Source organism: Pseudochaenichthys georgianus, chromosome 13 (genome assembly GCF_902827115.2).
Source record: "Pseudochaenichthys georgianus chromosome 13, fPseGeo1.2, whole genome shotgun sequence".
Classification (NCBI taxonomy): domain Eukaryota; kingdom Metazoa; phylum Chordata; class Actinopteri; order Perciformes; family Channichthyidae; genus Pseudochaenichthys; species Pseudochaenichthys georgianus.
In genome coordinates, this window is record NC_047515.1 from 11,792,286 (window position 1) to 11,817,086 (window position 24,801).

The following is a 24,801-nucleotide window of genomic DNA, read 5'->3' on the forward strand; positions in this document are numbered from 1 at the left end:
GCTCGAGAGCCGCGGGTTGGCCACCCCTGCTTTAGGGGCTCTATTGAGTGTCTTTTCTTTTTACATTTCAAGCCTCAATTGAAATGATCTTTTGACCATTGAAGCTTTCACTCTCTTACCCTCAAACTACAATTGTACAGTACAGCCCTTTTAACCTTTGCTGTGGTCTCACCTCTGGTCACCTCATGCCGGTCTTGATGAATAGTTCTTGCAGATATTGCGCTCGAGCTTCACTGCAGGTGAGGGTAATGGGAGGGGGGGCCTTGTGGGTATAGATTTCCAGTGCCTGTGAGATCAGGTGACTGGTGTTAGGCTGCCGGCCCTGCACAGTCGGCCTCTGCCTAGAAAATACAAGCTCACGTTACCACACTGTTAGTTTCTCTGCTTGGCCTCCAGTCAGATTGTTTTCATACAGAAAATAGAAGCTGGTCAAATGAGCTTTTGGTTTCTCATACGTACTGTATCATGCCACAATGAAAACTCTTGAACAGCTAATGAAATGTCACAATAGCAGAACAACCTGACATTTCTTTTGCTGAAGCATTATTCAGCCATGTGAAATGAATTCCATTTGGCTTTCTGAAGCGTTATTGTAAGCTGCTTCTGCAGTCGAGTCACAAGTTTATTCCTTCTCCACCCCCGCATTCTTTGTTAGTTCTTCCTCTAGCTACGCAATTATATAACTACTCAACTTATGTCATGAAGTCGAGCTGCAGCAAGTGATGACATAAGTTCAGAAAAGCACTCGGTTGTGTTTGGCTGAGTTTAAATGTCTAGATTTCATGATGTGTTAAGCTGAGAATTTGCTGCAGAATATAAAATCCTTAAGGTGCACTGATTCCGTGATATCTACCATGAGAGAAATCAACTAAGAGATAACAAAAACAAGTTCCTTTTTCACGATAATGCTCATTAAAAACCTCCTACTGTTACTCCCAGACCAACACAAAATTCAACTGTGGAGGGTATACAGATCATCTCCTTGTCACATGTCTGGCTTGCACATGTCTTTTGTGCAGTTTATTCCAATGATCCAATAATCCAACAGTATAAAGTGTTCAACCAATCCTACCCTTTGTTCCTTTTCTTGTGGCATTCCTAGTTTCTTTCCCTGGTAAAAAAAGAGTTGCCCATTCTGGCGCACCAATCCCACTTCAACCTGTCAATAAATACCTAAATACCCCAGCCCAAATCACCCTGTGCTAAACACCAATTAATGATACATTTAATATAAACAAAAACAGCAAGAAAATACATGTTAAAGTATTAAATAATACATCGTAAATAACTCCAACAAGGTCCAAAATAGACCTATAATGAACACAATTAAAAAACTATTAGAATTTAAAGAAATATAAATTAAAATATAAATAAAAAATATATATTAAAGGTCCCATGTCATGCTTCTCCGGTTAATACCCGTCCCCTTGTGTGTCATGTATCTTTTTCTGCATGTACACGGTCTGCAGAGTCACAAACCCTCAAAGTACACCCTGTAGCGAGTAAAACTCTAACACAGAAAAGACCTGTCTGTGCTGCCCCAGAACGCCTCGTTGGAGATTTCTCTTTTTCCATTGTTTTCTTCTTATAGTGTAGTAAGTACAGTGACGTTTTGGGTATAGTGACGTAACGTCACGTCTTCCTCACACACACACACACACAATCTTTTCTCAGCTGCAGCTCCGCGGATTTCTCAGCCTGAACTCTGCCTGAACCGGCAGGAGCTCCAACAAGCCGTGTAGGACAGAGAGTGAATACACATGCTATACAGAGATGCTGTGTGAGAAACCAATGTGAGTTTGGAACATTGAACAATGTAAATCTATTCGAGTAGACTCAACAATGGAATTATGGTCAGTAGAAATGGACCTTTAACATACAAAAAACTAAGTAGAGTAAAATACATGGAAAATACAAGTATGTGCATTGTTGGAATTGGTGAGCCCTGCAGATTTAAAACGAGGGGGCCTTTGACAGAAATGTGTTTCTTTGCAGGGTTTAAATTATTTAAATGAACCAGATTTGCTCCCATGATGTGCATTAATGTGATGCATAGTGTCTGTTGAGGGGGTCAGTGTCAGTGGGGGGCCCAGGCCTTGTTGATGACGCAATGTACTTTACTGTATAGCTTACTCTTTACTACTTTTTAAGTGTTTAAATGTTGTTTCTAACTTATTCTTCCTCTTCGGCTAATCATACATATAGTTATTACTTAATACATTTGTCAGGTAGACACTCCAGTCACAGGTCAATAGCAATAGTTCCCAAAATGTATTAAACCTGGAGCTAAAACTGTTCTGTAGCAAAGGAGAAGAGAATCAAAAGTATTCAAAGTATTTATCAGAGATTGTTGTGACTGATCAATTCAAGATAAAACTGCAAGTGAAGGCACGGACGTAAACAGAAGTACAAGACAGGAAATTCAAGTTAAAACCAATCCTACATCAAATCTTGTAGGCTCTTTAATCTTACTGTTCTGTTCACATGTCTTATGGCTCCTGGAATAAAAACCAGACTCATATTTAAAAATGTTCACTGTTGGCAAGAAAATGCGTTTTGGGTAGACGACCCTTTATTTCTTCTTGTGTGAATTTAAATACATAAATCTAGTTGTCATGTAGTAACATTATGAGATAGATTTTCATCTGTGTATTCTGTGTTTTTGTCTTTCAGAATTCAAAGAGTGCCCAAGGCCTGGTAGGATTAAAGAACCTCGGAAACACAGTAAGTACCCTCGTACCACATCTAAGTCTGAAAATGTGTGTGGAGCCAAACAGCTCATTCTTCACACACCACCACCTCCTCCTCCTCCTCCTCCGGGTGGTGTTTTACACTGAGTGCAGTTTGTTGAATCCACACAGGAGGGGTGGTCCAGAGTTGCTATCTACCAGGCAACAGGCAGAAGGACAGCTCTTAAAGTGTGTGTGTGTGTGTGTGTGTGTGTGTGTGTGTGTGTGTGTGTGTGTGTGTGTGTGTGTGTGTGTGTGTGTGTGTGTGTGTGTGTGTGTGTGTGTGTGTGTGTGTGTGTGTGTGTGTGTGTGTGTGTGTGTGTGTTGTGTGTGTGTGTGTGTGTGTGTGTGTGTGTGTGTGTGTGTGTGTGTGTGTGTGTGTGTGTGTGTGTGTGTGTGTGTGTGTGTGTGTGTGTGTGTGTGTGGGTGTGTGTGTGTGTGTGTGTGTGTGTGTGTGTGTGTGTGTGTGTGTGTGTGTGTGTGTGTGTGTGTGTGTGTGTGTGTGTGTGTGTGTGTGTGTGTGTGTGTGTGTGTGTGTGTGTGTGTGTCCTAATCAGAGCGCTCTGAACTCTGGACCAGGGAGGACTCTGTCTCTTGATCTTCTCAAACGGCACCGGGCTTTGTCTTTAAAGAAATCCCTGTGTTGTATGATATGGGAGACAACAGACGGTTAGCTTAGCTTAAAGGGATAGTGTACCCCAACATCAAAAAAATACATATTCATCCGCTTACCTGTAGTGATATTTATCAATTTGAATAGTTTTGGTAGGAGTGTTGGAAATAAAGCCTGTAGAAATATACACTGTAATGCCTGTAGTTGTACTATATATACTATACTGTATCACCGAGCAGTCACTACAGGTAGGATGAAAAATATGTAGGTTTGATTTATAGGTGGACTGTCCCTGTTATGAATAAACCAAGGTGGAAAAGCCGCACCTTTTTTAAAGCCATTTTTATTCTGGTGTTATAAATGTCTTCGACTTTAAAGACTGCAAATTGTCTGCAATTTTTTTCCCATTATGCTAAGCTAAACTAAGCTAATCCCGGTTGGCTAAAGCTTCATATTAGGATACATTATTATTTAGGGCAGGGGTGGGGGGCCTCCGGGCCGTATACGGCCCGCGAGACAATTTGGTACGGCCCTCGAGGTAATTTATAAACACACGCAAAAAAAAAAAAAAAAATGAAAGAAATCTAGACCGCAAACAAATTAAACAAGCGAGTGCCTGTTTTTCCTGGCCAAGGTCAGGGTCCTTGAACACAACACGAGCCTAACGTGTCATCACGTGGTATATGTCTCGACTGACAGGGGTGCAGTTCTGACGGAGAGCACCAGAACGCCACTCCAGCACTTCAGAAATTGCAGTACCGATAAGTCCATACACATGCCGCAGTTTCTGCGTGTCTGTGTCTTTAGTTGAAAGCCCAGTGGCGATCTGCTCATCTGTCATACAGTCAATAACTGTGTTGTTATCATTAGCATCTGGTTAGCTAGCTATGCTAACGAATATAAGAAGCTTTGTCTACAACCAGTGAGGTAAAGGCACATCTTTATATGATCATTATAGTTATAAAAAAAATAAGAGAATAAAGTAAACAGGTATAAAATACTATATGACAGTTATTAATAAAGAAGAATACAGTTTGAAAGGGGAGTGATTTGTCAAATATCCATAAATTAAAAGAAAATCTGCAGTTGTGTTTGGGTGTTGAGAGATGTGTCCATAGATCTCCTAATGTTGCTCTCAAAGTGCACCACATTGATGCTTTTAACTTCAGCATTTAAAAACAAATCTTCCCAGGGGAGCACACCACACCCTGCACGTGCATGCATACGCGAGTCATGGTGAGATATCTGGATTAAGAGGTTGCTTTTTCTTTGCACAGAATGAAATGAATGGGCTGTGATTTTAGTTTTTTTAAGCAGAGGTCAATAACTTGTACGGCCCTCTGAGGATATTGTAAACATTGAAATGGCCCTTGAGAGGAAAAAGGTTCCCCACCCCTGATTTAGGGTATATTAGAGTGGTATCAATCTCCTCATCTTACCTTCTGTGAAAAAGTGGTTAGGCTATTTATGCTTTTTGGGGTTTTCCCTTCCCTGTAGTGTGTATAGGCTTTTTGCATGTAAAGGGTCTGCAAAGGCTAAAATCCCAGTGTCTCTCCCACACACTGCCTGAAACGCTCATTTGAGTCCTTTTTACTACCGTAATATAGTGACATCACTATGTAACACTCACGCTTCTATTGGCTAGAGTTCCAACACATTTTATGTGATAGGCTAAGGGGTGGGAAAACTTTAGGCGGTTGACCAATCAGAACAGAGCCTGCCAGCTAACCAATCAGAGCAGCCTGGGCTCTGGTTTCAGACAGAGGGTGAGAAGAGGTGCTGCAGCACACAGTATGAGAAAAATAAAGAGCTTTTTGAACATTGAAGCACGGAGACATGTCCCAGTAGAGACACTACATACACATTTGAACCTGGAAATTAGCATGTCCTCTTTAACTTGCTTGATTCAGCTATGGATAACATTTCAATCAGTAAATATATGTTATTGTTCAAACTAGATTGTAAGAATACTGGTGGGTTTTGCCATCATTTTGTACATAAATGTGTCGGTATCATTATTGAATGGAACTTGATGTTATCAGTCATGGAATCTCACTGTTCGCTGTTTTTCCTTGCAGTGTTTCATGAACAGTATCCTGCAGTGTCTCAGCAACACACACAGCCTGCGGGACTACTGCCTGCACAACTCGCACCGCAGAGACCTTAACAACAACAGCCGCACCAACACCGCCCTCATGGAAGGTGAGAGACAAATCACACAGGCCCCCTAGAGGCTGGAACCAGAACCTCCCACAGACCTCACTCATTACCTCTTTACCTCTGCAGTAGATCTGCTTCCATGTCATCTTTTGTAGGCTCTGACAATATGTTCCTTGGCCTTTTAGCAAGGTGTGCACTGTCTTGAATGTTTGGAGAAAGCTTGAATGCACTTTCAGCAATGCATATTTAACACAAAGCTAATATGAACAGCTGGTAAAACAAACAGTCACAATATACACACTATAGGAGTTATGTACTCTTTAATTGATGCAATTGCATTTATAATAACAATTTAGATGTGATGATCAATATTTCAATAGTCTGGACATTTTTGGTTTAGGTACCTTTTTCAAACTGCTTGAATTTGACTAAATAAAACAATGGAGCTGTTAACTTGACATGAATACACTGTTATGTAGAATCCGCCGAGTGTGTGAGTCATTTGAGTGTTTGTGTTGTTGCAGAATTTGCCAAGCTGTTACAGACCATGTGGACGTCGTCCAGCAGCGAGGCCGTCAGCCCGTCAGAATTCAAAACGCAGATCCAGAGATATGCTCCCAGATTTGTCGGATACAAGTAAGCTTTGTTACACCCTTCACTCTTAGCAATGTTTGTTTTTGTAAATCTTTTAGGAGCACCTCCCTCTGTCTCATAATCACACAACTAGAGTCTAGAGATATGACAGTAAAATCAGCTGACATTTACATTTCTGACTGCGTGTTTGTGTGTCCTGCAGCCAACAGGATGCTCAGGAGTTCCTGCGTTTCCTCCTGGACGGTCTGCACAACGAGGTCAACAGGGTCACTGTCAGGCCGAGAGGCTCGGTGGAGGACTTTGACCACCTGCCGTAAGTCCTCTGTCCCCCTGGCCTTCACCTGAATGTCATTATACGTTTACAAATGACTACATAGAGACACAAACTGACTACAAGGCAAAACTCTTCTAATGTAAAACAGCTGCAAGAAAACACAAAGACTATGAAAAGGAGCCAAACAACCAAATAGACACAAAATGACACCAAAAAAAAGGGACAGCAAAACAAAGAAAGATCTTTCACTCCTAAAAAGATACACAAAATGACATCAGAACTCCTCTAATCATCCCACAGAGTGGACATGTACATTGTTACAGCACAGTGACAGCACATCTTAATAAGTCATTGCATTCAAATGGAATCAGTGCATGTTCACGGTAGAAAAGACAAGTGACAGCATTATGAAATGTAAGTGGAACAAGTAGAAAGTTATGAAGTGGCTGCCAGATAGCGGTAGTAATAGTACAAGTATATATAGTACGTTGTTATCTTAGAACATTAATTGTACAGTATTAAGTAGTGCAGATAGAAATTACTACAAACTGTAACAACAGCTGATTTGAACCCAGTGTCAAGTGAACATTAAAGTTAAATAAGACTTCTAAAGCCAACCCTGTTCCACGTGAAAAAAAACAAAAACAGACTTGCTTGTAGTTTTTGGAGCTCCAGTTGACTTCAAAACGACAACGTGGAGACACGAAACGACTACAAAGAGACACAAAAAGACAACAAAAAGGCTCAACAACATCAGAGCCTCTGTAGTAGAAGGGATGGGGTCTCGTGCGTGTCTTTGCCAAGGGGTCCATTGTATCATAACCGCCCATGATAGTATTCAGTTTGTAAACAGGGATTAGACAGAGGCATCATTAGTCATTACGATTCTTCCTTACGCTCTCAATGAGGACTCATGGGACACTTCACCTCCTGTGTTGTTGAGTTGTTTCCTCTGTGGCTCCCAAGTCAGAGTAACGCTCCGACTCTTATTGGATGTGGTTATCAGTTATCTAACGCCATGTTTAAGGGTTCATAGTGTGTACTACCCTCAAAACAAAACCCAGTGCCTTACTAGTATCAAACTAAATGCAGATCCATTTCCAGCTTGAAATCATGTCCCAGGGGGAAGCTGTAATAAAGTAGGTCAGGTCCCTTCGTAGTGTCTGTTTTTCCTTTTCCTTATGAACTCCTTTTCTGAATCAGAACAGCTGATCAGTGTGTTCCTGACTCTCTTGGCCATCTTCTCAATGACTCTGCACTCACCCAGTTCTCTAACAGACTCCTGTGCTCCATGTTCAGGGACGAAGAGAAAGGGAAGAAGATGTGGAGCAAGTATCTGGAGAGAGAAGACAGTAAGATAGTCGGTAAGTAGAAAAGCATCACCATCCATTTTAATGTATAAGTGTGTACATTCAATCTCTTCTATATTTGTAATATTCGTTTTGTGTTGTGTGTCGGCACGAAGAAGAACAGAAAAGCCGAATAAAACATACATCTTGTGTCACTGTTTTTCATGCCAGATGTGTTGAGTCGGTGATCAGCATCGTGTTTTTGTTTTTATCTCTGCAGACGTGTTCGTGGGGCAGCTGAAGAGCTCTCTAACCTGCAGTCACTGCGGGTTCTGCTCCACCGTCTTTGACCCCTTCTGGGATCTCTCTCTACCTATCGCCAAGGTTAGGAAACACACACACACACACACACACACACACACACACACACACACACACACACACACACACACACACACACACACACACACACACACACACTGGTGAGCCTTACATAACAAGTCCCAGAAGGTCAGCAGACACATGTCAGCACAATAGGTAGCGCAGAGGTGACCTTGCTTTGTGCTTCTTGTTAGTTAGAGCTGGGCACTATGGAGACAATCAAATCACCATCATTTCGTGGTGCAGAAACGAGTCTTAAACCAGGACAAAACGTTGCATTTTACCACTTCCGATTCCCTCTTCTCAAAGTCAACATATTTGTGGTTAGAAGCTTGACATTGGGTATGTGGTTAACAAACGCTTAAGAGATGTTCTACGACATTAAATACGCCAGTGGATACTCCCTATATGAATGTCCGAAGCTTTTATGTGTCATAAAAACGGCGGTTGCTAACAAGTGGCTAAATAACCTGCTAAACGTCAGCAAGCCAAACATTAGCCGCCTTTAGCTTAGCGGAGGTGATGGGCAGCCATGTGAATGTGATGTCGATTGTTTATAGCCTAGCGTTAGCGTATTACATTTGGCGATTGCATTTACGCTTCAAAAATCAATAAATTGGGTTGTTAGTCGAGATTATCCTGCTGAACAAAAGTTGTTGAATGTCATAATGTGTGTTTGCCACAGAGCTTATGTTCTGCAATATAGCAAAATCCAGTGGAGAAATCCCATTGCTTTTTGTCGAGGGAAACATTGCGAGGCTTACTTTCCGGGTGGTGACAAAAATACGTCATCACTGCACCACTCTATAGTAGGGTTGAGCATTGATGCTTTTACAACATATTTAAACAATAAGAATTAGATTTTTAATCTGCACTAATGTGGTCATAAAGACTAAGTGGTCTAAGCTAAATTATAGAACAGCTAAAGTCTGTTAAATTCAGAAAATAACATCATATCTCTATAATGCAGCCTTGAAAACCAGGGACCAAAATTACGATATATTAAATGTAACAATATATCTAGTCTTATATTACAATATTGATATTGCACGATGGTTTAAAGCAATTACAAATATCTTCCCACAGCTCTAAACATGAGCTTTTTGTGTGTGTGTGTGTGTGTGTGTGTGTGTGTGTGTGTGTGTGTGTGTGTGTGTGTGTGTGTGTGTGTGTGTGTGTGTGTGTGTGTGTGTGTGTGTGTGTGTGTGTGTGTGTGTGTGTGTGTGTGTGTGTGTGTGTGTGTGTGTGTGTGTGTGTGTGTGTGTGTGTGTGTGTGTGTGTGTGTGTGTGTGTGTGTGTGTGTGTGTGTGTGTGTTAATGTGAATGCATCTATGTTTGTGCTCAGAAGGGCTACGGTGAGGTGAGCCTGATGGACTGCATGCGGCTCTTCACCAAAGAAGACGTCCTGGACGGAGACGAGAAGCCGGTAAGAACCATCGGAGCGGTGATGACTCCTCAGTGCTAGAACATGACTCAGCATATTTAGGGCCTGTGTCCACATAGCCACTTTATCTTGCATTGGCATCATGCTAGTATTATAGGAATGTAACTGTAAGGGAATAGAGTTTCCTTTTTGTATGTAATCCTGTCACCTGTAATCCATTACTCCTCAAGTCTGCTCCATGTCCTGGAATCAAAGTGTATTTCCTCTCCACAGACGTGCTACAGGTGTAAAGCCAGGAGAAGATGTACTAAGAAGTTCACAATACAGAAGTTCCCCAAGATCTTAGTGCTGCGTATCCTTTCCTCAGTAGTGGCTGGTACATGTCATATAGATGCTGATGTAATGTGATGTTTGCCGTGAGCAAATAGCTGGGAGAGTATCAAGATGTTAGTGCGGGGATGGGCAAATCCCCCACCTCCTCTTTTTGTGGCCCTCAGATTAATTTATAAATTAATATAAATATAATATAATTCATTTGTTTTTAAAACACTCACAAGAAACACCGGCTGTTGTTATGTCTGCTGTGATGTTAAGTTGCCTCTTGTAATTATGCCTTAGCTTAACAGCTGTATTTATCATCTGAATTTGGCGAAACAAGCTTAATATTCTAAAAACCAAGACTTTGTTTATTTGAAATCAGATGAAAACAAACTGTCACGGACCCTGCCGTGTTATCTATGATTACTATACGCTTTTCATTCATAATTTCAGCGGGAGGGAGGGGGAGCGGCGCGGAGGAACAGCAGAGTGCGGGCTGACATTCAGAGACTGGCTACAAGTGTCTTAGGTTCAAGTTAGACAACTAATGTCTGGGTTAGTGTTCATGACTTCATGTTTATGTCATCTTAATGTTTAATCTCAATGCACACGCATTTCCCGTGCTTTCCAATAGTTTAAAATAGTTTTATTCCACTGTTAAATAACCTGTTCAATACAAACATTAAATAACATTTATGTGAACTGATATTTGTTTACTGAGCTTATTAGAGGATGTTCCCTGAAAGATTGTAACATGTCAATGAAGATGTCAGACTTAGTGTATTTGTTAATAATTACATACAACACATGGAATTTGTGTGTGTGTTCCAAGTGAATCTGCGGCCCCCTGGTGGCCAGTACATACATTATGTGGCCCCCCACCACCATCCTAGTTGCCCATCCCTGTGTTAGTGTGTGATCTATGGCAACACTGTAGGACAAAGTCATACATTCTGATGATCACCGTTAGATTCAGTCAGCAGGACGAGCAATCGGATCAAATATTATGTGACCGTGATTTGCTACATTTGTGGCAATTTTCTTGATTAGGGGGGTACAATTTTTCGAGAAAACATCAAGAGAAAAATATATATTCTTTGGGATAAAAGTGTCAAATTCACAAGAAGAAGAAAATCTTCAATGGATGACTTAATAAAGAACTATTGCAATTGACTTTTTTTTGACCACTTTAATCTCAGAGAATACACCTTTTTTATATTCGTTTGTTTTTTCTTGCAAATTCACACAACTAAACTAAAACAGGTTTTTTCTGAATATTGCCTATCTTGCTGCATAATTATAATTGTTTAACCTACAATGACCTTAATATGCCTTCGATCTATTGAACCTGCTGCTTTGACATTGTAAAAGCACACCAGTTGTTTGAAACAGCTCTGACGGGTCATGTTTTTAAAACCCAGTTTGGTAGAAAGTCTGTAGACTGCACTCACATCCCCAGGTTCAGGTTCAGGTTCAGGTTATTTATTTGTACTCGTAGGTAGATTCTGTTTGCAGAGAAAAAGACAAGGGTTCCATCCTGACACTAAAAATAAACACAAACAACAGACACATCTCTAATAAAGGACTAGTAAAAGTACAAGTATACCCTGCTCAACCAAATCTCAAAATATTTAAAAAACATTTTAAGAAGGAAAACACTAGTACAAACAAACATGGACATTAAAAATTCACAATTAAATAAATAAAAAATAGGCATCTGTGTGACGCTCCTATGATGCTGGGATAACCAAATGTTGATGACGAGTGTAGATACTTGGCTCCATCCAGTAACAGAGCTTCTGCACAGTTGTACAAAGTGTTGTCGGAGCGTACTGAAAGGTTCACACAGAGCAGTTTGTTCCTTGACTCCCCTCCCGCTCAGACCTGAAACGTTTCTCTGAGGCCCGCAGAACCAGCAAACTGTCCACCTTTGTTAACTTCCCCATGAAGGATCTCGACCTGCGGGAGTTTGCCTCGGAAAACTGCCGTAAGTACCCATCTAGCATCCAGATATCTGATTTATGTTTTGCATCCCAGCCGATATTAAATCTAAAATAATATCTAATAGTAATGGGGTGAGAAAGTGCGCCCTTTAAAGTGTGTCGTTATGAAAGAAGTGCTGGCTAAGTGTGTTTTTGTCCCGTTCCAGTCAATGCAGTGTACAACCTGTACGCAGTGTCCAACCACTCAGGCACCACTATGGGCGGCCACTACACAGCCTACTGTCGCAACCCCAACTCGGGAGAATGGTACACGTTTAATGACTCCAGGTAGGTTCTACTCGTGTGCTCTCATCAGGATAAAAACATGCACCAAGTATGTGCAGAGAAACACCTTGGGGCATTAATAACCATTTAAAGGTGACTTAAAATATGGAAATGTACAAAAACTGGCATTATGTTTTTGAAGCATTAAAGCATGCTACATTTTTACTAATATATAGTTTATTATGGTCATTTTTCATGACTGAACAAACCCATGATGTAAACAAATAAACTAAACCTGCTCAAATGTATTCTTACTCATAAATTACAATTAAAGGGTAATTCTGGTATTTTATATTGTCAACTGAACTCTCTAAGTTACTGTTTAATAATAATAATCATCTAGGTTTAAATGTTTGAATAACATATACAAAATGAGCTTCTTAAAACGTTCAATCTTGAAGAAAAACCAATCGAGGAGTCGCTAGTGCAACGTCAGTCACTGCTGGCGAGCTGTCACCAAACTGTCCGACGGTCAGCGCTAACCAAATATAGATGAAGATTCTCTTCCTGCCTGACGGACACATTGGTAATTGATTCCAATGAAAACAGAGCACATAACATCTCATGCGACCAAAGAGCGCAGCGCCCAGCCTCTTTGGTTCTGAGCGTTTTGGCTTTGTGTGACTGCTCAGAGTGAAGCAGTTTTAGTCCGTGTCTCTTGGACGGAAACTATCATAACAAAGACCAAAAAGCCCGTTTGTTGGATCCGATTGGTTTGGAAGACCCTCTTGTTCTACAGCTATCAGCTTGAGCTGTACAACTAGAAGGTTGTGCTCTGCCTAGTGACCAAATCTTCATTTTGACTCAACGGTTTTCAACATGGCGGCCGGATCACAAAATGTATCTTTATGCTCCCTGACATGGATACATTGCAGTTTCTGTTTACATCAAGCAAAGGATAATGAGAAGCCGGTTTTAAAAAATCTAATTAAGTGCTTTTTTCTCACCATTACTCCTTTTCCCCTCTCTTCCTCCCCAGAGTAACGCCAATGTCCTCCAGCCAAGTGCGCAGCAGCGACGCCTACGTCTTGTTCTACGAGCTGGCCTCCTCCTCGCGGATGTGAAGCCTCCTGGAAGACGACGGGCCACAACACCTCTCTGACCGACGGACAGACTGATGGGGAAAATAAAGAGAGCTGGTGGAGCTGAGCCTATTTTGGACTTGTGTTGTGACACACACACACACACACACACACACACACACACACACACACACACACAGATCCCCATCAGCCTGGAGGCCAGAGAGAGGAACCCTCTGGAAACCACTGATCCACCAGCCCTGCTTTCTCTCACCGTCTCTACTCTCGTGTTCTGGGTGGAGGTGTGTGTGTACCGTGTGTGTGTGTGTGTGTGTGTGTGTGTGTGTGTGTGTGTGTGTGTGTGTGTGTGTGTGTGTGTGAGTGTGAGTGTGTGAGTGTGCAAGGCTGACAAAGGGCAATAATCCCATCTGACGACCTTCCAGTAAAGCTGTCCCTCTCTATGCACTGCGAGCATCCTGACCGCGCCTTCGCTTCTCTCTCTTCTCGTTTGCCTCGAACCATTAACACTCACTTGTTGCAATTTTGACCTTTTTGCTTTGAATTTTGTTTTGAATGTTTTTTTGGGGGGAGCATCATCAGCAGCACCCCCACTTTGGACTGTGGAGAGTGACAGTAACAGGACTGCTGGTGGTTACAGGCGCCTGCAGCCCCCCCGGCCCGCTCGCTGTTCACGGCCTTCCCTTCCCCCGACACCAACACACTCCCAACGTCTCCGCCCGACATCCACCTCTCGCTATTTCTGCTACGGTGGCTGGGAGGCCGATGGCACTGTGAGCGTGACATGTTTCAGAGGACGACCCTCCAAACTTGTGTTTTCTTTTGTTTTCTCCCACGTGTGGCTGCTACTGATGTTTTGAAAGTGCTGTGAGCGGATGAAAGGACAGTGGAGTACGGATCTGCTAAGGATTAATAATATAGACGATAACCACGCTAACAATCCTCATTGTCAGCATGAGGTATTTTCTTCCTCTCTTGTTTCATGCCATTGAACAACACGGAAAGAATGTTTTAAAGAAGAAGAAGAAAAACAATATATCTGTATATTTTTATATCCTGATGCAAAATAGAGAATGTACTATTCAATGGTGCTGAAAATGACCCATAACTGTTTCAGTTGGTTTATTTCCCAGGTTTCAAGAGAGAAAAAAAATGATTATTTATGCTTACAGGTGATCATGTGATGAGTCACACTTTTTAACAGTAATATATATATGTATATATATTCATATATACACATATATATGTATGAATGAATAAAAGTAAAAAAAAAAGTGGTTTTACTTGGAGTGTTTGTCTCTTTTTAGCTAGGACTAGAAAGAAAAACTTGTGATTGCAAAAAAAAAAGAAGAAAAGACTGTAATCCCACCCTAGGGCAGAACCCCCAAATTGACGAGTCAGCTAAATCTGAGGTGTCATGAGGGGGGGTCTTCTTTGAAATGTATTAAAATGTTCAAATCAATCAATGACAATCGACTGTTTTGATGACATGACACAAGTTTAACCTGGTCATAAGCAAACCATTGATCAATTAATGAAGCTATTGGAAAGAAATAAGAATTTTCTTAACAAAAAAGCTGAATTTTCAACATATTCATAAAAAATAGAAAATTTATTTTAGAAAAATGCTATTAAAAGACGTGTTACCTCCTCAGCTGCATTGATTTGGAGTCAATTGTTCACATGACATGGAAGCTATAGAAAAAGCAAGACTTATAAATATTCATATAAAAAATGTAAAACACTAAAATCCTACTATCGTATAGTGCAAAATAAAAAGGTGTGTCCTGCTTTTCAGGAGTAATATTACAACTTGTAAAACCGAGTTTTGCAATGATGTATTGATGTGATGTCACTTGGTCACATGACATGGAAGCTATCGAGAAAAAATGTACTGCAAAAGAAAAAAGGCTGAATTTTCAATAAAATATTTTAATTTAAAAAACACTTAAATTCTATTAAAAAAGGTGTGTCCTACACATGCAGCATAGTATAGCAATGCTGCATAAACGTGTAGTGACTTGGTCATAGCACATGGAAGCTATTTTCAAAAAGCTGGGAATTTTCCTTAGGGAAATGCTGAATTTTCAATAAATATTAATAGAACATTTAAAAAAACAATGAAATCCAATTAAAAACGGTTTGTACTGCTTGTCAGGAATATAATTCCATGCTTGGTCAAATTTCATTGAAACTATTTGACTTTTCAAAAATTATAATTTAAAGAATAAAACACACAAAAATCTAATTAAAGAGATGTGTCTTTGTCTTCAGAGTAGTTTACAATGCCACATTAATTTTGGGTCACTTGGTCACATAACATTGAGGAAAAACAAGACTTTTCAATCGAATTGGACGTGTTTGCCTCCAGGAAATCAAGCTCTCAAGTACATGAAAGCTTCTCTTGGCATAATATAACATACTGTTAAAGTCATATCATTTGTTTAAGTGTGTCCGTGTCACCTTTGAGATAACACAGCAAACGTGTGTGTAGTTTATGTTGTAAAGCCTCTGTTTATGTGTGAGTCATTTTATTACCAAAGCCACTTCTCAGGAACTTGTCTTTGGTGAACTTTGAAACTCACACATTAAGTAATCGTTTGGGCTGGCTGCTCCAACCCTAATGCTTTTCCACAGAACAACAGGAAGTAAATGCAGAGTCACTTGGAATCACTTGTGAAGAAAAAATTGTGGAGTGACATTTCAGACTGTAGCTTGACTGTGGATTATAGAATACAGAAAACTTGACATGGCAGCCTCTTGGGGTGAGTCACTCTAAAGAAATGTAAGAAAGATGATGGGATAGATTATGTGTATGATCAGGGGATCCTTAACGTTTGTCAGGTCCAGAGTCAAGCCTGTCCCAGCTGGTGGTTCTGTTACTGGGTGAGAAACAAAGTGGGAAGAGCTCAGCAGGAAACATCATCCTTGGGAAACCTGCCTTTCGCAAAAAAACAACTCATAGCTCCAAAGACACCGGCACCATCTTTGGAATACAAGTAAATATACCATTTTAAAGCTTTGATTGACTAATTTTACCTCAAAATCTCCTCTTCACTCACTTAATTTGATCAATCAGATAACAGTGGTGGACACCCCAGGGTGGCTGACCAGCTGCACCACTCCAGACAGGGTGTCCCAGGATCTGTGCAGAGGCGTGTCCCTCTGCCAGCCAGAGCCCCATGTCATCTTGCTGGTGCTGCCCACCACCTCCACCTTTGGCCCGGAGGAGTGGAGGGCCATGGAGGCCCAGCTCAGACTGCTCCAAACCCCCATCTGGCAGCGAGCTATGGTCCTCTTCACTCATGGAGACCTGTTAGGTAAACTAATAAACATTTGATATGACATAATGCTCACTGTTCATGTGACTGAGTCTAAATGCTAATTGGCCAAATGGCAATACGACTGACTACTAAATGTAGAGGCTAAGCCAACACTTTAAGCCACTGAGGACCCGCTATATTGACGTAATTGACGCACACTTAACTCGCCAGTGAATAAAAGTCTGATAGAAAGTTTCCAGTTAAACACCTCTGCCAAGGAGGTTTGTTTGTCAGCAAGAGTAGCAAAAATATTACTGTCATGGTTTTCATAAAACTTGAAAGAACAACAACCCTAATCCTATCCCATTTTATTACATTGCATTTCATTTAGCTGATGCTTACTGTATATCCAAAGCGACTTACAATAAGGGCAAAAACTGTAAAGATGCAAACTCTGAACCACAAGGAAAGTGTAGATATATTCACTTCATGCAAGATCATACCATAGTAAGTGCTGGTGAATTAGTTACAAGCCTAAATTAACTCAACAAGAACTTGCTAACCCCCAGCAATAATTGTATTGCCAAGGCAAGTTTATTTATATAGCACCTTTCAACACAAGGCAATTCAAGGTGCTTTACAAAAATGAAAGACATTCAGACAAAGGCATTTAAAAACAGTAAAAGATAAAAAAAAAAGAAACATTAAAAGAAAAAATACATGAATAAAAAGTTACAGTGCAGTTTAAGATATGAATAGTTCACACAGAAGTTCCACTTTACTGATGGACACAACGGCTCAGTTTCAATTAAAAGCAGCGACAACAAGAAAAGTCTTCTTGCTGGATTTAAAAGTAGTCAGAGTTGCAGCGGACCTGCAGGTTTCTGGGAGTTTGTTCCAGATATTTGGAGCATAATAACTGAACGCTGCTTCTCCATGTTTAGTTCTGACTCTGGGGACAGAAATCTGACCAGTCCCTGAAGACCTGAGAGATCTGGATGGTTCATAATTTAGCAGGAGGTCAGAAATGTATTTTGGGCCTAAACCATTCATGCTTTATAAACCAGCAGCAGTATTTTGAAATCTATTCTTTGACACACAAGAAGCCAGTGTAAAGACTTAAGAACAGGAGTGATGTGATCCACTTTCTTAGTGTTAGTGAGGACTCGAGCAGCAGTGTTCTGAATCAGCTGCAGCTTTCTAATAGATTTTTTAGTGAGACCTGTAAAGACACCATTAGTCCAGTCTACTGAAGATAAAAGCATGGACAAGTTTTTCCAAATCCTGCTGTGACATTAGTCTTTTAATCCTAGATATGTTCTTTAGGTGATAGTAGGCTGATTTAGTAATTGTTTTAATGTGACTGTTGAAACTCAGGTCAGAGTCCATGACTACACCTAGATTTCTGGCTTTATCTGTTGTTTTGAACATTGCAGGCTGAAGCTCAGCGCTAACTTTTATACGTTCTGCCTTGGCTCCAAAGACCATTACCTCAGTATTATCTTTGTTTAATTGGAGAAAGTTCTGATTTGTTCAATGCACTTACTCAGTGTTTTAACTGGAGAATAGCCTCCTGGTGAAATGGTTATGCAAATGTGTGTGTCATCTGCATAGCTATGGTAACTTATTTTGTTGTTTTTCATTATCTGAGCCAGTGGTAGCATGTAGATGTTAAAGAGAAGAGGCCCCAAGATGGAGCCTTGAGGAACCCCACATGTCATATTTGTCAACTCAGATTTGTATTTACCTACAGAAACAAAGTTGTTTCTGTCCTTTAAGTAGGATTCAAACCAATTAGAACTGCTTCCGAAAGTCCCACCCAGTTTTCTAGTCGGTCGAGTAATATGTTGTGGTCAACAGTGTCAAACGCAGCACTGAGATCTAATAATACTAACACTGACGTTCTGCCACTGTCTGTGTTTAAGTGGATGTCATTGAAGACCTTTACAAGAGCAGTCTCAGTGCTGTGGTTTAGATGAAAGCCTGACTGGAACACATCGAAACAACTATTTAAATGCAAGAAATTACTCAACTGTTGAAAGACTACTTTTTCAATGATTTTACCTAGAAATGGGAGGTTTGATATGGGCCTGTAATTGTTCATTACTGAAGCATCTAGATTATTCTTTTTTAAGAGCGGTTTAATGACTGCAGTTTTCAAGGCCTGTGGAAAACACCTGAGTGAAGAGACTTGTTTACTATATGAAGTAGATCTGAGGCCATGCAACAAAAAACATTTTTGAAAAACCCTGTTGGAATAATATCAAGGCAGCAGGAGGAGGATTTCAGAAGTTGTATAATGTCCTCTAGGTTTTTATCATTAATCTGATGGAATTGTGTCATGGTGTTTGAATTGATGTAAGTGGACACAGAGACAACACATTTGCTGTACCTGATGCAGAGGCACTGACTGCTTGTCTGATTTTCTGAATTTTGTCAGTGAAAAAGGAGGCAAAATCATTGCACGCCCTGGTGGATAGAAATTCAGAGGCTACTGACACTGGGCGGTTAGTTAGTCTGTCGACGGTAGCGAACAAGGCACGTGCGTTGTTTTTGTTTTTGGCAATGATATCAGAGAAGAAAGACTGTCGGCCAAATTTCAATTCCAAATTATAAAGGCCAAGTCTCTCTTTATAGATTTCATAATGAACCTGGAGATTTGTTTTTCGCCACCTGCGTTCAGCTTTTCGACACTCTTTTTTCTGCTCTCACGGTCATGGCCTTTCTCCATGGAGATATTTTCTTCCCAGTCACTTCTTTACCCTAGTTCAGGGGTACTCAAATACAAATCTTAAAGGTCCAAAATAAATGTTTCAATAAGACAAAGGTCCGTTTATTACGGTCATTCAAACTTTTAAACAATTGCAACAAGATTTTTAACACGAGGTTGCAAAAACAAAAATAATCTGTATGCAGCAGTTGTCATTGTTATTGTGTCTGTGCTTGACCCCTCAGAGTCGCAGTGTAAGAGCTGCACAGTTTTGAATAAAGGCAGCTGCACTCTTTTTCATTCAGAATTCCCATTATTGCTTTATACATGTGCCCCCTTGTGTGTCAACTGAGGTTCGTCAGGCCCAACACATCTTCAACAAACTCCCCCTTTGCCTCATCATAAAAACTCACAAACACCAGCAACTGAGCATTGTCAGTGGTGTCAGTGGACTCACCCACAGCTAAGGAAATGCACTGTGCATTTTTTATTCCATCACAAAGCTGATTAATCAAATCACCAGCCAGTATTTATGTTCTTCTGGTTGCTGTGGAATCTGAGAGGGGCATTTGCTTGATTTGACCTGTTATTTCCTCTTTTTGCTTGCCTTCAACATGGTCTCCATCACTTCAGTCATGCATTCTTTTATACTTCAGTTATTATTCAGTGGAATGTCCTTACCTACTAACCTAGTTAAATCAAAGTGGTTACTTTTTTTTGGCTGGGCAGTGTAGTTTTACACACCGTCTTATTTGACTTTCTCAGGACTTAAAACTGTTTTTTGGGGGCAGACCCCCTCAAAGAAAAAAATATATTATTTTACACACGTAAGGTCATCATCTTAATAGTTGTGTATGCTCATCCGTGAGCAGAGCATCAAGTTGACGTGTATTACAGCTGAATGCGGCGATTACCATTTTGTTCAGCAAAACGCCTCACAAACGTATTAAGATCAACAGCTTTAGTGCGTTTTGATTCAATGCTGAGTACAGCCGCACTGACAGTCTCTTCTCTGTCAGTGTAGACCGCAAATACCTCATTCCTTCAGTGCTTGGGTCCGAATGCTTCTCGTTGTGCGCCGTCCCATTCAAATGAAATCGCCGTCAATCATATGTCCACGCTCGCGCCAGGACCGGGGGAGGGGTTACATGACGTGCATCTTGTGCTGCATTCACTTGCACTCGGACATTAGAGACTTTGTCTCATAAATGTCCGATGAGCGCTGTTTGCGGTCTATGGACATAGCGTATCATTTTGACTCGTTGCGTTGTGGCGATGTCTCGCAGATAACACAGATAATACATATGAAAAGTATAATTTGCTCAGAGTCCAGAGACAGTTGTGGTTCGGTTCGGTTCGGTCCGGATCCGGACCAGAGTCCGTACTTTGAGGATGCCTGCCCTAGTTGGAGCAATGGCACCTATAACATTTTTAATTTTTTGAATGAAAATGATCTACCAGCTCATTTACTGAGATGTTAGCAGGGGCAAGTGTGGAAGAAAAATCCTGAGTAAACATTTCCCTAGTATTTTCAGTTAAATATCGCTTTGTGGTTACCTCTTTTTGAACATTTTTGTGAACATAAATAGAGCTCTCAAAGAAAACACAGGAATGGTCAGAGAGTGCAACATCAACCACAACCGTAGAGATATTCAGACCCTTTGAGATAATTAAGTCCAGAGTGTGCCCCTTATTGTGCGTGGGCTCCGTCACATGCTGAGTCAGTCCATAGCTATCAAGAACACAAAACAGTTCTTTAGCCCCTCTGTCCTGGGGGTTGTCAACATGGATGTTAAAATCACCAACAATGACTAGACGGTCAAAGTCAATACACACTATAGACAGCAGTTCAGTAAAGTCATCAAAAAAGCTTGCACAGTATTTGGGTGGTCTATAGATATTTAGGAACAGAGCTCGAGAGGAGCATTTCAGGTGAAGGGCCACATATTCAAAAGAAGCAAAGTTCCAGATGTCTTCCTGCATTGAATGGAATCAGTGAACAAAATAGCAACTCCACCCCCTTTCTTTTGCATTCTTTCCTGACTCATAAAACTAAAGTTGGGAGGGGTTGATTCGATAAGAACAGCTGCACTGTTATTTTGTTCAATCCATGTTTCCGTTAAAACATAAAATCGAGATTTTGATAAACTCACACAAACATTTGAGCACTTCCTGTGTCTAAGCTGAAAGGGTGAACGGAGAGTAGATAGAGCTGTGGGGTGAAGGAAGAGTATCCTCAGAGGTGGTAGGGGGGGTGAAGGGCGGTGGAGACTCCTCCATTTTTCTCCCATAATCAAGACATTCCTCAGGCGGGTGCAGTGATAGATTTTCAAGGTTTTCTGTGCGATGTGTTGTGTCTTCCTCTTGTTTTGATTCCTCTTGTTGCTTGTAAGAGGGAACAGATTGATGATGCAGGCAGTTGAATATGTTAGAGATAAACAATTTCACTCCTGACTTGTTCAGACAAACTCCATTTGCCTTAAAAAGATGTCTGCGGTCCCAGAAAAAGTTAAAGTTGTCAATAAAATGGACAGAATGGTCAGTACAGGCAGTGGAAAGCCAGGTGTTCAGTGCAAACAATCTGCTGAATCTCCCTGAGTGCCACTGATGAACACCTCTGCATTTAGAGAGCTGACAGTTTCCAACAGACATTTAAAGTCTTTTTCAGCACTTCTGACTGTTGTTTCACAACATAATTTGTTCCAATGTGCAGTACCACATTTTTTACAGTCTGATGTTCAGACTTGCCAAGGTACAATCGAAATAGAATTTATCAGAAACCAGGGGGGTGGTATACATAAATCATTTGGACCTGTTATGAACATTTCAGATCGAAATATTGCAACAATATCATTGATTGGATTGAAACTGCGTTCCGATGTTTATTGACTTTGGTGGCCCCTAATCTGTTAAAACAGATCTCTGCATATGAATGCAAAATATGTATGCAACAGATCAAGATTTAGGTACTGGAAGCTTTTTGGTTTCTGTTTGTAATCTGAGTAGTATTGACCAATCGTGTTTGATCAGTCCATGCATTTAAAGGTCCTTGTTGAAAGTAAAAAAGGCGGAACATATTGGCCAAAATGCAATGTTGGAACCCAACAGCTATTGTCTTTTTATTAACTTAAAATAACCTTAAATGTCTTGATGTTTGGATAGATTGACTATACATTTGGTTTAGATATTTGCGATATTCATCTCAGGATGAATAAAAGTTCCATAATCCAGTCAAAATATCATCGTTTTGAACCAAATACTGCAAATCAGACTAAGCTGTGTGCGCTTGGGCTAATTAGCAAATGTTAGCATACTAACACAAAGTAAGATGGTTACCATAATACCTGCTAAACTTCATTTCCATTGTGTCTTGCTGACTTTAGCATTAGGCTGTAGACTTTCCTTCATAACTAAAGTGATGGTTCTTTGGCTCTGCCCATTGATGTTTGACTCAACCAATGCAGGAGGCCTCCCTATCAAGGAGCACGTTAGGCGCCAAGGTCAAACTCTTCGTTGGCTGCTGGAGCGATGTGGGAACAGGTACCAGGTTCTGAGCAACCAGCCTGGGGCCTCAGAGGCTCAGGTGGCAGAGCTGTTTCAGAAGATCCAGAAGATGATAGAGGCGAACAAGCATCCCAGAGGAGTTCAGGACAGGATGTACACGCAGCTCAGACGAGAAGTGAGCTTAAGGGAGGCGAGGAGGTCGCAAGGAAGACAAGAAGACATAGAAATGAGAGTCATGCATGATATGCATGATGGGAGGCCATGGCAAAGAAAGCAGATGGCCTCCAAACAATTACAACTAATACCCAGAGGTAAGCCGGGTTCAGCGTTTTCGTTTCAATTTGTTGACATATGAGTTAAATGTTTTTTCACACTGACATTTTGTTATCTTCTTTTTAAATCATCTCTTTGTATCACTACAAAAAGTGTTAAAAATAATATTCACCTGTTTAAACATGATAGTGAAATAAATCAGGTTATTACTGATAATTGTATAGGATACAGTATGTGCTACAAAATTGGCTGACTAATTTGTAAGAAACACTGTATTCACAGATGTGTTAAGGTAAGGTCATACCTTTTGCAAGAGACTAGGGAGGGACATCATTCTAGATAATAAATATCACCATGAAACCCCCCTAAATCATTACTAACTAAAACAAGTTTTCTGGAATTGTATATAATTTAAAATATGGAGATGCATTATCTAATGCTAACTTTTTGTGAACTCTACCGAGAAAAATATAAAGAGTTGCAGTGTTCGCATACTTGTTTCTGAATGTGTCTCATCTGAGATATTTCTAATTCAGCCCTTGATCGGAAAGGAACAAATATTTGAAATGTAAAAATCGCTGTTCTATGTCATTGCAGGACTCCCAGCAGGGTCAGCTGGTATCAAACCTCCTCTTGCCCTCATCCTGCTGGGAAGGAGCAAGTCAGGAAAGAGCTCAGCAGGCAACGTGATCCTGGACAGTGAAGAGTTTCAGACCGACACAAAGACCACCAGGTGCTCTGTACGCCATGGGGAAGTATCGGGGTGGCCTGTGATCGTGGTGGACTCCCCCGGGTGGAGCCTGTTTGGTCTGGCCAATTCCAAGCAGGTCAGGACGGAGATCAGTCGAAGCCCTTCCCTTTGCCCCGTGTGGAGCAAAGTCATGTTCATTCTGACTGTACCGGTGGGCTCCTTCAGAGAGAAAGACAGGAGAGCGGTGGAGATGCACCTCAGCCTTTTGGGGAAGGATGTGTGGAGAAGCACTGTGGTGTTGTTCACCTACGGAGAGGAGCTGAGAGGAAAGACAGTGGAGAGTCACATCGAGCAGAGTGGAGAGCCTCTGCAGTGGCTGCTGGGCAGATGTGGACAAAGGCACCAAGTGTTTTGCACAAATACAGGCGACCGGACTCAAGTACAGCAGCTGCTGCACATGGTGGAGCAACTAGAGCAATGATATAGTTAGTGGTGCAAGAACGAGTCCTAAAACCTGGAAATTAGTTAGCATTTTACAACTTCCAGTTCCCTTGTCTTGAATCAGACCTTTTTTGAATGTGTTTTTTGTTAAATGCCTGAAATAAGGTCTGTGGTTAACACAAGCTGAAGATATTTTAATACTTTGTTTTTACGACATAAAAGATGTCGGTAAATACCCAAATCGTGAATTTCCCAAAATGTCTTGTATGATAAAAATGACATTTGCTAACAAGTGACTAAATAAACTACTAAACGCCATCACAAGTCTGCCTTAAGCTTAGCATGGGTGCAATTGTGATGCAGTTAGTCTAGCGCAGTGGTTCTCAAACTTTTTCTGTCTGGCCCCCCCCTTTGGAGAAAAAAATAAGTCGGGCCCCCCCAACACAAATAGTCAGGCTCAGTGGCGGCGGCGCCAGATATTTATTTTGGGGTGCTGTGGGGTAGCTTGACGTTTCATAGAGGGTGCTCAAACATTTAGGGTTTCCCATTAATGTACCGGGCGCTACAGTGGAATGTTCTACTGCAACACTCCCCACGCATATACACAGTGTGACAGTTACAATGAAGGCTCGAGGCATACAGTATAGGTGTAAGCAGGGGTAAAGTGCTTTTTTATAGGTGGTGTGTGGACCTCACATAGGGGGGTCCGGGGGCAAGCTCCCCCGGGAAGATTTGAAGTTAAATGCATCAATCTGGTGCACTTTGAGAGCAACATGAAGAGATCTATGGATACATCTCTCAGCACCCAATTGAAACAGAACTGGAAACAGATTTACTTTTTCTTTATGGATATTTTACAAATCACCCTTT

The 24,801-nt window shown here is 41.0% G+C and overlaps 2 protein-coding genes across 7 annotated transcripts in view; both read left to right on the forward strand.

The window, feature by feature from the left end:
* Positions 1-14,318, forward strand: part of usp2a (ubiquitin specific peptidase 2a) — a 55,870-nt gene extending 41,552 nt beyond the window's left edge. For 3 of the 6 annotated variants that reach the window (XM_034097509.2, XM_034097508.2, XM_034097510.2), the window contains exons 4-14: positions 2,674-2,724; positions 5,421-5,544; positions 6,027-6,138; positions 6,299-6,409; positions 7,670-7,734; positions 7,940-8,043; positions 9,386-9,466; positions 9,698-9,776; positions 11,625-11,729; positions 11,892-12,012; positions 12,989-14,318. In XM_034097509.2, the coding sequence (XP_033953400.1) occupies positions 2,674-2,724; positions 5,421-5,544; positions 6,027-6,138; positions 6,299-6,409; positions 7,670-7,734; positions 7,940-8,043; positions 9,386-9,466; positions 9,698-9,776; positions 11,625-11,729; positions 11,892-12,012; positions 12,989-13,073 (1,038 nt within the window). In that variant the 3' untranslated portion in view covers positions 13,074-14,318. The remainder of the gene's footprint in view (positions 1-2,673; positions 2,725-5,420; positions 5,545-6,026; positions 6,139-6,298; positions 6,410-7,669; positions 7,735-7,939; positions 8,044-9,385; positions 9,467-9,697; positions 9,777-11,624; positions 11,730-11,891; positions 12,013-12,988) is intronic. The other 3 variants (XM_034097511.2, XM_034097512.2, XM_034097513.2) reach the window with 3 other exon arrangements.
* Positions 14,319-22,799: 8,481 nt separating this feature from the next.
* LOC139434924 (GTPase IMAP family member 9-like) lies at positions 22,800-24,071 on the forward strand. Its single transcript, XM_071205104.1, has 2 exons — positions 22,800-22,837; positions 23,397-24,071. The coding sequence occupies exons 1-2, from the start codon at positions 22,804-22,806 to the stop codon at positions 23,969-23,971; spliced, it is 609 nt and encodes a 202-aa protein (XP_071061205.1). The 5' UTR covers positions 22,800-22,803; the 3' UTR covers positions 23,972-24,071.
* The last annotated feature ends 730 nt before the right edge of the window (positions 24,072-24,801 follow it).